We start from the raw sequence: 13942 nt of genomic DNA, 5'->3' as shown, positions 1-13942 counted from the left end.
ATATTCATGTTCATATTGATTAATATACAAAAAAGATAGTTTTATAACTAATTGATTTATATTAAAATGTTGAATTTGTATTAAACAACTGTATTACATAATTACATAATTAAACAATGTGAGGATGGATATAAAAATAGATGACAATGGGAAGGGGTATAATATAGAATAGAAGGGAAAAATTGAATTTGATTAAGATTAGAGATGAGGATGAAGGGTAATATTGGTTTTTTTAAAAAATAGATGAGGAATAAATATGGCAAAAAGGAAATATAGAAATTGTAAATTTAATTGAAATGACTAAACGCTGTTTAAATTTGTGAACCAGCCAAATATTCTGTGCAAAGAAAATACATTGTATGTTTGTATGTGTGTTTCTAATTATTGCTATTTATTCATATTTGTTCTCTTTTATTCTTTAAAGTTTAACAATTCATTCTTTATCTTAATATCTTTATATTTGCTTGGGGTTGGCTTTCTTCCCTTTCATCTTTTTTATTGTACAGCAATCTTTCTCCTCAAACCTACCACCTCTCTCTTTTCTTTCCTTCTTACTTTCTCTTCCCCCCACCCTCTTTTTCTCCTCCCTACTTCCTCTTTCTTTCTCCTTCTCCTCCTCTCTTCCTCCCTCTCTTACCCTCACTCCTACTCTAATTTCCATTCCTTCATCCCTCTCTATTGCTGTAATCCTTTAATGCATATGGACTACTCAGAGGGCTGAAAAAGTTATTTTTGACTGGTCCTCACACTTTTGACCAGTCCTCGAACTTATGACTGTCCTCACATTTTACATTTTTGCCCTATCTTGTCATCATGGTGAAGAGAAGCAGTTGTGAAATGAGTGACATGGTTGTTAAGAATGCTGCATGGGCATAAATGTGAGGATGGTCATAAGTGTGAGGACCAGTCAAAAGTGTGAGGACCTGTCAGAAATGACTTTTCAGCCCTCTGAGTAGTCCCTATACACATAGCCATGGCCACCCGGTCACATGACCAGGTAGCCACGCCCACCCAGTCACATGGCCTCCAAACCACGCCCACACAATAAGCCACGCCCACAATGGTGTCCTTCTTACCAATGTTAAAATCTGTTCACCTTACCCTATAGACATAGCCATGGCCACCCGGTCACATGACCAGCTAGCCACGCCCACCCAGTCACATGACCAGCTAGCCATGCCCACAAAATAAGCCACGCCCACAATGTCCCTCTTTACCAATGTTAAAATCTGGTCACCTTACAGTAGGCTCGTTTTTCATCCTTCCCAGGCTCCAGAGGCTTTCTTGGAGCCTGGGGAGGGTGACAACGGCCTCCACCCCCCCCACCCCCCGAGGCCCTCCGGAGGCTGGAAACGGCCTGTTTCCCAACTTCCGGTGGGCTCGGAAGGCCCGAAAATCAGCTGGCTGGCGTACGCATGCACGCTGGAGCTGAGCTAGGGCAACACTCGCGTGGCCACAGATATGGCTCCGCACGCCACCTGTGGCACGCATGCCATAGATTTGCCATCACTGTCCTATAACATTTCAGACAAATTGTTGTCCAGTCTCTTCTTACAAATCTCCAGTGTTGGAGCGCTCAAAACATTTGAAGGTTCCTATATCATTTCAGACAAATGGTTGTCCAGTTAAGGAGAAAATTCCAGTATTGGAGCACACACAACTTCTGGAGGCAAGTTGTTCCACCGATAAATTGTTATTTCACACTTACCCACAGGGCAGAGGAATCGGACATGATAGTTAGAGCAGGTCCTATTGCTAAGCTGGTCTTTGTTGAGGCAATGGAAGCCTTCTTGGGGGCTGAAGCGCACAACTTCCCCCCACTTCCTTGGGCAGCTCCCACTTAGTGGTCCGGGCTTGGATAGAGAGGGGCCGGGCACAGATGCGCTCGGGGTAGTAGAACCGGATGGCCTCCAACGTCTCGAAATCCCCTTCGCCTCCAGGATGGTCCACATTGAACCAAGAGGTCCATTCCCCTGCAAGTAGAAGACGAGGAAAAACTTTCCCATGGCTGCTACCCTACAACAGATCTTTCCACACCAGGCCATCCAGAAAGAGGCCCATTTCACAGATGGGTACATCAAGAAATCAAGAATCCCCATTTATTAGGACATGGATTTCAAGACACCAAAACAAGGGAGGTAAAAAATAGATTCATAATATGCACTGAGAAGGGCAGAAGTTTTCAAATGAGCTTTCTCCACTTCATTTCTGTTTCAAATTTATATGATGCTTAGCTACCCACAACTTGGGTGTTTCACAACTAAAATAAAGAAAATAGTATTATAAGCAATGATGTCAAAAGAAATCCGTTGTTATATCAATTGTATAAAATAAGGACACTTGTGGTTCAGTCATATATTATGCAAATACAATTGTTAACCCAGATTCTTACTGTACAGGTAGTCCTCAATTTGCAATCATCCATTTAGTGTCCATTCAAAGTTATAAAAGTCACTAAAAAAATTGACTTATGACCGTTTTTCACACAGCCATTGCAGCATCCCTATGGTTACATGTTCAAAATTCAGACACTTGACAACTGGCTCATATTTATGACAGTTGTAGTCATGTGATCACCCTTTGCGGCTTTTTCACAACCAAAATCAATGGGGAAGCCAGATATATTAACAACGATATTAGTAACTTAACAACTGGAGTAATTCATTTAAGAACTGTGACAAGAAGGGTCATAAAATGGGGCAAAACTCACTTATCAATTGTCTTGCTAAGCAACAGAAATTTTGGACTCAATTGAGATTGTAAATTGAGGACTACCTGTAATGAAATTTTTCCTAATACTAAAATTTTAGCGGTAAAGCTTTTGTTGAAAATAAAGCTTCATCTTTTTGTTGATTTCAGAGCTTTGTTTTTATAAGAGGAGAAGGAGAGTTGTAAAAAAAAAAAAAAAAAACTCAGAAAGCTATTAATTCCAATTTTGGAATGATCTATATTCCTTTCTAGTCTAAGCACAATTAAGAAGAAATCAAAGCAGAATTAAGAAGAACTAAACAAAAGACAGAAGTCAATAGAATGGAATGCTGGGGATGAAGTGTAACTTGCAACACTAGGAGTGTCCACCAGGGTGGTCAAAAAAGTCAAGATGGTGCCCACAACTGCAATCAAAACCCCGCCCCTTTATATACATATGACATCACACACATTAAAAAGGGGTGGGGCTTTGCTTGGCCGGTCACAGCCACCATATTGACTCTTTGCCATCCTTGTGGGCAGCCCTGTATATCCTTATGTCTTCAAATCATGAATTAACCTTTATATTTTTAAAAACATGACCCACCGACTGTTTTTTCATCAAGACGTATCCTGGCTTTTATCCTTTTTTTATGTTTATTCAGTTGCTTTGTCTTGGCTGCCTCAGAGTCGTTTTTCATCTGCGGGTCTGTGAAGAAAACCACAAGTTCAAATAAAAAAAGAATATTTTTATACCTTGTGGTTAAGCAGTGGCTTACTGAATAATATATACCTAACTGGCTCTAGAAAACACTCCTAGGCCAACTATATTCTGACTGGGTTTATCTATTCAGCTAACCCATCCAGTCCTGGTTGGAAATTCAGCTGCATTATTTATTAAATAGCTTTACAGTGTTTGACTGACAGATATGGTAGATGAGGAGCTATAACAGTGGTGGGTTTCAAATTTTTTTACTACCAGTTCTGTGGATGTGGCTTGGTGGGCAGGGCATGGCTTAGTGGGTGTGGCTTGGTAGGCATGGCAGGGAAAGAATACTGTAAAATCTCCATTCCCACTCCACTCCGGGGGAAGGTTACTGCAAAATCTCCATTTCCTCCTGATCAGCTGGGACTTGGGAGGCAGAGAATAGATGGGGTGGGGCCAGTCAGAATTTTTACTACCGGTTCTCTGAACTACTCAAAATTTCCACTACTGGTTCCCCAGAACCGGTCAGAACCTGCTGAAACCCAACTCTGAGCTATAATCCCCAAATGGAGATGGAATTAAAAGGGAGTTTTCTGAAGGCTCCTTATTCATCCTCAGGATAACAACCAAAGCTGATTATAGGATCACAAATTTATGTATGTATGTATGTATGTATGTATGTATGTATGTATGTATGTATGTATCTGCCTGCTTGCCTGCCTATCTATTTATCTATCTATCTATCTATCTATCTATCTATCTATCTATCTATCTATCTATCATCTATCTATCTATCTATATATCTATCTATTATTTATAAAATCTATTGGCTGCCAATCTTACTATAGGGTAACTCTTGGTGGCTTCCAGTCATAAAAATATGTTTACACATTTACATTTAAAACAAATTGGCCCCCCTTTAGCAGGCTGCCTGCTCCATCAGTGGAGTCATGGGAAGTCTTGATTTATTAAACCAGAATGCTCTCTTGCTACCAAACAGAGCTCTCAAGGGATCAATCGGGTAAATTGCAGACCATAAAACTCAGCTGTTTAAAACTCATTATATCAAAGCATTGCCATTAAAAATAATAACAGCGCCCACTGGCCAGGCTGAAATGGAATTTCACCAGCTGTATTGAGGAAGATGTTGGATAAGAAGCAGAGAAACTCTAATTGCCCCCCCTCCCCTCAACTGTGGAAGCTCATTGGCTGACTTTGAGCTAGTCCCTCCCTCTCAGTCCAAGTGTCAATCAGGTGTAGTGGCGAAAGTGCCAGGGCTGTCTTAATGCATGAGTTTGATGGGCACTTGCCCGTGGGCCCCATGAGCATAGGGGCACCATACTAATCTGTGCATGTTAACCCTTCAATGCACCTTGTATCATATAAATACAGCAACATATTTATTACACTTTACTGCATTTTTTTAATTAATACTAACATGCAAATATATGTTTAATTTTATCAACCATTTACATTTTTATTCCTGTGAGTAGTTGTCGTAGGGGCCCCAATACAGCGCTTTGCCCAGGGCCCATACTGCTGTTAAGATGGCCCTGGAAAGTGCTGGACTAGAAGCAGATGCTGTAACAGCTCATTGGCTGATTTTGGCCCATTCCCTCCCTCTCTGCTCAGGAGCCCTCAGGTGTAGATCCTGCCCTAGAGAGGCAGGGAGACCCAGGTATTAATCCTCACTCGGCCATGGAAGCTCATTGGCTGAATTAGGGCCTGTCCTTCTCTCCCAGCACAACTTACCCTACAAGATTGTTGTGGAGAGGGAGCACTATGTACACTCCTGATAAAGGCAAAGTGTAGTAATTCTAATATATAAGCTCAGTCTGCTACCTCTGATAAATACCTCTGAGCCTTGGTAGTGCAGGGGTTTAAGGCACCCTGTTATTAAGCTGATTATTATTAAGACCAGCTGCCTGCAATTACTGCAGGGTTCGAATCTCACCAAGGCTCAAGGTTGACTCAGCCTTCCATCCTTTCTAAGGTAGGTGAAATGAGGACCCAGTTTGTGGGGGCAATAAGCTGACTTTGTATAAATATACAAAAGGATGAAGGCTATTGCTGAGCATATTGTAAGCCGCCCTGAGTCTTCAGAGAAGGGCGGCATATAAATCAAATAAAAAAAAAAAAAAAGGAAAAAAAGGACCTGAAGTCTGCTTAAAGGATGCCCACTGGCTTCCAAAAGCTGCCTTAATGGCATATAGTTGAAGGTCCTCTCTTTCTGCGCCTGGCAAATCAGGCATTGCTACTGGGCCTGCTGCTCTCCATCTCAGCAAGATGCTCTATTTCAGATGTGTCAAATTCAAGGCCTGGGGGCCAGATCTGGCTCATGGGGTGCGTAGATCTGGCCCGCGGGGCCAACCTGGAAACAGCAAAGGACCGGCCCACAGTGCCTCTGCCAGCAAGTGGCCCTCCCAAGCTCCATTTTCTCTGGCAGAGGGTTGCAGGAGACCGTCCCAGCCGAAAACGGAACTCTGGAGGCTGTTTTTGCTGGCAGAGTGCTTGGGCCACCACAGGTGCCCCCGACACAAGTGACGTCGAGCCAGCCATAGTCCCCCGAGGTCAAACATAACCCTGATGCAGCCCTCAATGAAATCAAGTTTGACACCCCTGCTCTATTTACTCCAGCATCCGATTTCCAACTACAGCCTGCAAAGTGGCTTTTGAAAAACCCATTAGCCTGACATTTGGGCATCATTTCTGCCATGCTTGTTTTGTAGTGCCATATAGATCAGAAGAAAACTACTATGGCTTATGCAGTTATCTTATGTATATCTCTACCCTTGTCCCCTTCAATACTATTGGACTACAATTCCCATCAGCTGAAATCACAGAGCCTAATTACAAAGTCAAAATGTCCATTGATGTGACCCAGCTACTGTATCCTGTATTTACTTTACAGCAAATTATAATCTATCTTTTTACAAAGACACAACATGCCCACCAGTGGAAATATTTGGATAATGTCTTACTAAAAAAAAAGGTTGGTAATCTTAATGAGAATGTCTCTGACAAAATCCAGTTGCTCAAAAAGAAAGAAATATTTATTTTATTTAGATTGACAGGACAATATCTATTTCATAATAGGTTAAAATGAAAACTGCAGGATATATTGAAAATTGAAAGGGCTTGTTATAGGAAGGTTTTAATGTAGAAATTATTTATGGAATATTATTTTTTTAATTTTTTTTTAAGGATATCATGGTAAATAGTGATTTCAGCAAAGATATCTGTCATTTAAACTTCACTAACTAAATGGCTGAGGAAAGTTACTTTGCTTATTCCATAATTATTTAAAACTGTGTTTCTCTCATGCTGGCTGGGGAATTCTAAGAATTGAAATCCACACATTTTAAAATTGCAAACTTGAGAAACGCTGCTTTAAAGGCTAAATGTTGGTTCCTTATATATTCCTTTCCCAGACATTATTGATTATTAAAAGGAAGAAGGAAAGGACATGACTCCGGTGGCAGAGATTTCAGGACTGCCGAGGAAAGCAACAGAGCTCCTGACCTACACATATCAGACAGCTTTTCCCTGCTGTGCAGCCATGCTGGGAATCTTCCGGAACCAGCTAAACGTCGTGCTGGGAATTTGAAATTTATCTCACCTTGAAGGTCACACAATTCAGAGATGTAAACTAAGCAAATGTCAGCAGAGGGAAGAAAGAATAAAATAAAAAAACCTCTCTAGGAAGAGTAAAGCGTCCAAAAGAAAAAGCAAATGTCTCTTTTTCCCCTCAATGTCCTATATTTTTTATTTTGCCCTCTCTACTCGCATCCCCAGAGAGTTCAGGGAAGTCACAATGGTGGCTGGGACCCAGTGGTGGGATTCAGCCAGTTCGCACCTATTCGGGAGAACCAGTTGTTAACTTTCTAAGCAGTTCGGAGAACCGGTTGTTGGAAGAAATCTTATTTTGTTTTTTTCCACTTTACAGAGCTAATCCTGTAAGGAAGGCAGGAAGGAAACATTCTGGTGTTGTTTCTAGCCTAATCTTTATTGCCCTGCTTACAGAAACTGCCTCTCTGGTTAACCTTTATTACATTGTAACAGCTAAGGTGACGCGCCCATCGACGTGAGTGACGTTGAGTTGGCCACGCCCACATGGTCACCTGACCACCGAGCCACGCCCACCCAGCTGGTCATTTGGGCAGAGAACCGGTTGTTAAATTATTTGAATCCCACCACTGCTGGGACCACATTTTTAAAGCTGTTGTTTTGTCTTTTTTGGACTCCCGTGGGTGCTGCTGTGGTTCCAACTGCTATTTAAAAAAAAAAAAAAAAAAAAGCTTTGATCTTGATATGATCACATCTTCATGCAAAGTAGGAAACAGATGGCTCTTTGGAGAAATGTTTGCAAGACAGATACTTAAACATGTTGCTGTTTCTCAGACAACCATCTGTGTGGAGGAATGGACAAGCATCCCTATGAGGAATGGTCGAAAGATCATTCTAGACTTACAAGGTTCAAAAAGGCCCTTGAAGGCCGTTAGGATCAACCCACTATTCACTATGCAAAAATCTAGATGCCGATGGCTGTCCAACTTCATTCAGAAAGGGGATTCTGCTTGATGGGAAGCCAGTTTGGGGCAGTGGTTAAAGTACCAGGCTACATCCTAGAGTCCTACCCAAGGTATGAAGTCAGCTGGGTGACCTTGTGCCAGTCACTCTCTCTCAGTCTTAGAAAGGCGGCAATGGCAAACCACTTCTAAAATCTTGGCAAGAAAACTGCAGACACACAGATGATCCAGTCACTTCCTTCCCTGGTATGATGAGATACACATAGTCCTTGACTCATAACCACAGTTGGGACCAGGATTTTCGTTGCTAACCTAGGTGGTTGTTAGTGAGTCGCGCACAGTTTTATGACCTTTCCCCCCCAAAGGTTAAGCGAATCACTACAGTTGTTAAGTGAATCATGCAGTTGTTAAATGTATCCAGCTTCCCCCATTGACTTTGCTTATGGGAAGGTTGCAAACGGCGATGACATGTACCTGAAACACAGCAACTATAGTAAATACGTACTGGTTACCAGGTGCCCAAATTTTGATCACGTGACTGTGGGGATGCTATGACAGTCATGAGTGCAAGGTTGTAAGTCTCTTTTTTCACTGCCATTGTATCTTTGAATGGTCTCTAAATAAAGAGATGTAAGTCAAGGACTACCTGTATGTTATATTCAAAATTATACAGAGGTAAGAAGAACCTTAGTGGAACAGGCCTTGGATCCATCTAATAAAGTAGTGGGTTTCAATTTAGTTTGTTACCGTTTCGCTTGTGCCCGGGTGCTCATGTGCACATGTGACACTTCTGCACATGTGCAGAAACATCTGTGCAGGTGGGCAGAGCCTTCCACTGCCGCCGCTACCGGTTCGCCTGATCTGGGATGAACCGGTAACAACCCACCACTGATCTAATCTGCCATACTCTGCCATCACACACTGGTCAAGTGGATAGCAATAGCACTTATATACTGCTTCACAGTGCTTTACAGCCCTCTCTAAACGATTTACAGTGTCAGCATCTCACTGGCATCCTTTAGTCTCAAGAGACGATGGTATCGTGCTCTGGAAAGAGGTCCTAAAACAGCATCTAGTGTGACTAAAAAGGCCAATTCAAGAGTGGCGATCCCTTCCACACTGAGGGCAGATACATTCTGTCCCCTGCCCAGCCCCCAGATTTCGCTGGTTCCGGGACTGCCTCTTTGCCTCAGCCTGCCGAACAAGTGTCTCTTCGAATTGGAGAAGGCCATGCTGCGTCCTTAGCCTCCAAGCTAAACGATCGGAGGTCAAGGTTTCCCAGTTGTTAATGTCCATTCCCAGGGCCTTTAGGTCTCTCTTGCAGATATCCTTATATCGGAGCTGTGGTCTCCCTCTGAGGCGCTTTCCCTGCACTAATTCCCCATACAGGAGATCTTTCGGAATCCGACCCTCAGCCATTCTCACGACATGCCCCAGCCAGCGTTGACGTCGCTGTTTCAATAGTGTATACATGCTAGAAATTCCAGCACGTTCCAAGACTGCGCTATTTGGAACTTTGTCCTGCCAGGTGATGCCAAGAATTCGTCAGAGACAGCGCATATGAAAAGTGTTCAACTTTCTCTCCTGCCGTGTGGGGAGAGTCAGCATATTGCCCCCAACAATCTGGGTCCTGCATCCTCAAGGATGCATTTGGGAAACTTGCCAACCCAGCTTGCAGGCCAAGAACCTCCTTGAAATGTTGCTTCCCAGCAACCAGTATTTAAGCCTTGCTGCCTCTGCGTCAGAAGGCAGTAAACTGTCATTATTAAGAACATTCATAGCCTGACCCTCCATGAACTTAACTAGACCTCTCCAGATGCTGCCTTTAGCATACCGGCTGATAGCAAATCCCATCGTTCATCATTTGCTTCTCTGTGTGCTGAATCTCCTTCCACCATTCTCTCTGTGTTGCTCTTGCTTTGGGATGTGTGCGATTTGCTTCCTTTCTTTTGGGAGGTAGAAGACAATCTGCACAGTGCCACCCAATATATTAACAAGTGGAGAGAGCATCACTTACAAATCTTGGCAGAATCCAACATCACAAATTACTTGGATTTTATTCAAAGAGAAAGCGGGTGCTTCACGATCTTTCATGGCTTTATAATTTATTCCAACAAATGTGGAACACAATGCAGTTTTTTTACCATCCCAGCTTTCTTTCAGTCCTTAGTGGATGTTTTTGGCAGATGGGCATTGATTAATTAATTAGCTCAGCTCCTCCTACCTCCTCCCTTCTGCCCACTAGGCTCACAACATCTGGTTCTGCAGAGGGATCATCTGCGCCTCTTCACCATTTTCTGAAGGGGCCATCAAGACACGCGCTGGCTCCTTCTATACTCAGACTTAGTGCTCTTTGGATAGAACTCTAAAGTAGTTTTAAAATCAGAATTTAGTGGGAGTGTGCATAGAAGGTCAAATTAAAATGGTAAAGAAAATTGAGTTCTGCCAGTTGCATATTGCTGATTCTGGTACCAATGATCATTTATCATTTTTACACAGCTTTTCCTGACAAAGGCATTGTCCTTTCTTCACTGGTTTTATTTCTTTGGGCAGTGTAGCTGTCAAGCACAAGAAATCAGAAAATCCAGGCAGTTCAAATGAATTTAAAGGTTTATTGCAAGTTTAAAGTCTCTACCAGGAGTGGGTTCTACTACCTTTACTACCGGTTCGCAGTGGGGCCACGCACCACGCTTGCTTCACTCACGCACGCGCTCTGCGCATGCGCAGAAGCGTTTTAGTGACGTCAGGTTCAGTGGGCGGAGCCTCCCGCCGGTTTTACTACTGGTTCTAGAGAACCGGTGCGAACTGGGGGCAACCCACTACTGGTCTCTACAAAAATCTAAACTACTAACGGTCAAAACAAATTGGTGGTAGATAAGAGTCAATGGAATTCAAGATGGGCTGGAGTTAGATCTCGTGTGGACGCGAAGGGAGTCGAGACTGATGACATGTTTGACCCCTCTCCCTTGGGCTCAGCCTGGTCATCTCCTACACTAGCACTACTGCTACGGAAGCCACATCGGTCTTTCAAGGTAGGCCAGGTTGAGAAACAAACACCAGAGGGATTCCAGACACGCTACCTTATTGTAGGATATCTTCAAAGCCTTTGCTAAGGACAATATTTAACATTTAACATTCTTTCTCACCCTTTCTGCTTTCCTAGGGTTTAGCAACTTTTCGCCTCTTCCTTCCAAAAGCCAGAGCTAAATACCTCTACAACTGGGCTAGTTTTAGAGATGGATTTCTTTTAGAAGAGTATTAGACCCAGATTACTTAGGCAACTTGACTGGTGGTTTAACCAGCTCATCTAAATACCTGCTTGCATTTGCCTGACCCACCACACAGATATTGACTGGTGGTTGTTTTCCCTGTTAGCAGATGACACTCAGCAGGAGGGAAAGCCTGAAATATCCACCAGTTATTTCCTTAACATCTTCCATGTTAAAACAGGAAAGGCAACACTATTCATCAGCCGTGATTCTACGGATAGAAGAGGGATCAGACTTCAGGCAGTGCAATTTATGCCAGCATAGTTCTCTGCTGTCTCATGGATTGGAGCTCCAGTTTAAGATGTCATCTGCCTGTGCCTCAATGCTCCCCTTTGCTTAGCTTTACTAAACAATCACCTGCATTAAAATCACGATGGGAAAGCTACATGTAAGAACATTAAAAGTGGCTGGATCAGATTATGGGTCTCTCTGTACTGGTGTGTCCTATGGACCAGGATATCTGTGGTTGATTTTCCCCACTACAGTATTTAAAATTTGGAACTAGACCACCTGTTCCCATGGAGGGTGCATCTGACTTCTGAAATCCAGGGATGGACATATGCAAATTGGGAAGTAATCTGGAATGAATAGGGTTCTTTCCCTTTGTCTATAATAAGTAGATCTAAATATGGATAGTTCTAAATAGGATAGGATAGGATAGGATAGGATAGGATAGGATAGGATAGGATAGGATAGGATAGGATAGGATAGGATAGGATAGGATAGGATAACAGAACTGGAAGGGACCTTGGAGGTCTTCTAGTCCAACCCCCTGCTTAGGCAGGAAACCCTACACCACTTCAGACAAATGGTTATCCAACATCCTCTTAAAAACTTCCAGTGTTGGAGCATTCACAACTTCTGGAGGCAAGTTGTTCTAACTGTCAGAAAAGTTCTCCTTAGTTCTAAGTTGCTTCTCTCCTTGATTAGTTTCCACCCATTGCTTCTTGTCCTACCCTCAGGTGCTTTGGAGAATTGCTTGACTCCCTCTTCTTTGTGGCAGCCCCTGAGATACTGGAACACTGCTATCATGTCACCCCTAGTCCTTCTTCCCATCAAACTAGACATACCCAGTCCCAGCAACTGTTCTTCATGTTTTAGCCTCCAGTCCCCTAATCATCTTTGTTGCTCTTCTCTGTGCTCTTTCTTTTTTAATATAGGAGGTGAGCTGCAGAGAAGAGACCAGGAGATCTGTCCAGTCTAGCAATCTGAGTTCATAGACTGGGCAACAAAATGCCTTTTCAAAGTTCAGTAGAACATTCCCCTTGTCCCACCTTCAATAATTATCTGTCTCTATCAAGGCCATGTTTAATTATTGTGTTATTAGATCTTTCTCCAATAAGGCCAGTCACCATTTCAAGTTAGCTACAGCTTGCCTGAAGAGCCTATTTGCCTTTTGTCAACATGACAGCTCATTCTCATTATCTCGTATGGTAGTGAGTTTTTCTGGTCACAAATCATAGGAAGAAGAGGCCCTTTCCTTATATAGCGTCAAAATCTAATCTCACTAGAAAGGAAGAAAAGATTTTCTCTCTCACTCTCTGGATCTCGGTAACATATCATCTAGCAATTATGGACAATTATCAACTCTCCATTAATTGTAGCTGCATGGTAAATTAGCCTCAGCCCTCTTGCAAGCCCAACCTACGTCACGCAGGGTTGTTGCTGTGGGGAAAGAGAGGAGCAAAAGGGTGAGGTATTCTGCCTTGGGGACAGAAGACAATGACATTAATTAAGCCTGTCCTCCTCCCTGTTCTTGAAGATTTATGGACCTCGTTGCCATTTTAATTCCTAGGTAGCTATGCAAATGTACAAAAAGGCTGTCATGTGATATGGGGAGAGACAGAAAAAAAAGCCCTCTCTTTTTCTCTGTCCACATACACACAAATACACGCACACATCTAGAGGTACCAATACCTTGAGCCAAGACGTCGATGAAGACAAAAGAAACGAAGACAAAGGCCAGTTTGAGTCCTGTCATTGCTCCAGAAGGTCCTTTTTTGGGGGGTGTGGGGGTCAGAAAGCTTCTCTCTGCACCTCTGGGGAGGGACTTCTAAGATGAGATCCTGAGCTGAGCTGGAAAGATCCTAGGCTGAGCAGGACAGCAGGTTTTTATAGGACTCAGCCTTCAGCCTTCATTGGTTGGGAGTCCTTCTTGGATAGACTGCCTGGACGGGAGAAATTAGAGAGACGCAAGAACCCAGAGCATTTCAACCTGAGCAGCACTTGGAAGAATATCAGGGGATTTTTCTGTTATTATTATTGTTTTTGGGAAGGCTTCAACAGAAGCTATTCTAGTGTGGGCTTCTAAAATTGGACAGAAGCTGGAAGGCAATGAAACCACAAATGAGCTAATGTGAAGCGAGGTCATGCTAAAGAGTTCTCCTGATAGAGGTGGCTTTTAAATTGTGTGCCGGGGTGGGAGGAGGGAATAGAGATTCCTTTGGATTCCTTTGGATTCCTTTTGAAGTCGCAGTTAAAACCTGTCATTATACAAACCTGCCCACCAATATTTTTAGGGGGGGAATGGAACTGTTTTTGAAAAGTTTGTGTCAGAATATCTGGAAAGCACAGCCTCATTGAGAAGAAGCAGGACAATAAATGCTAGTTCTGTCTTTGTTGTAAGACCATATTAACAGCATCTTGCAAGTCTGAAAGATTTTCCCCCCTCCATTCTTTTTACTTTCTGGAAAATTAGGGATGGGCCCTTCCGAAACGCTTTTCACAAGTCCCCTGTCTCTTTCTGTGGA

General features: G+C 42.9%; 1 protein-coding gene across 1 annotated transcript in view; it reads right to left on the bottom strand.

The window, feature by feature from the left end:
* CILP2 (cartilage intermediate layer protein 2) overlaps positions 1-13173 on the bottom strand; it is a 33934-nt gene extending 20761 nt beyond the window's left edge. The window contains 4 exon segments of the mRNA XM_070931778.1: positions 1709-1817; positions 1819-1973; positions 3296-3397; positions 13110-13173. Coding sequence (XP_070787879.1) covers positions 1709-1817; positions 1819-1973; positions 3296-3397; positions 13110-13173 — 430 coding nt within the window.
* Positions 13174-13942: the final 769 nt, after the last annotated feature.

This window comes from Pituophis catenifer, unplaced genomic scaffold, assembly GCF_029215685.1.
Source record: "Pituophis catenifer annectens isolate HBS135680 unplaced genomic scaffold, rPitCat1.0.hap2 SCAF_1, whole genome shotgun sequence".
Classification (NCBI taxonomy): domain Eukaryota; kingdom Metazoa; phylum Chordata; class Lepidosauria; order Squamata; family Colubridae; genus Pituophis; species Pituophis catenifer.
The sequence above is the reverse complement of the archived record's forward strand: the minus strand, read 5'-3'. Positions and strand labels throughout refer to the sequence as shown.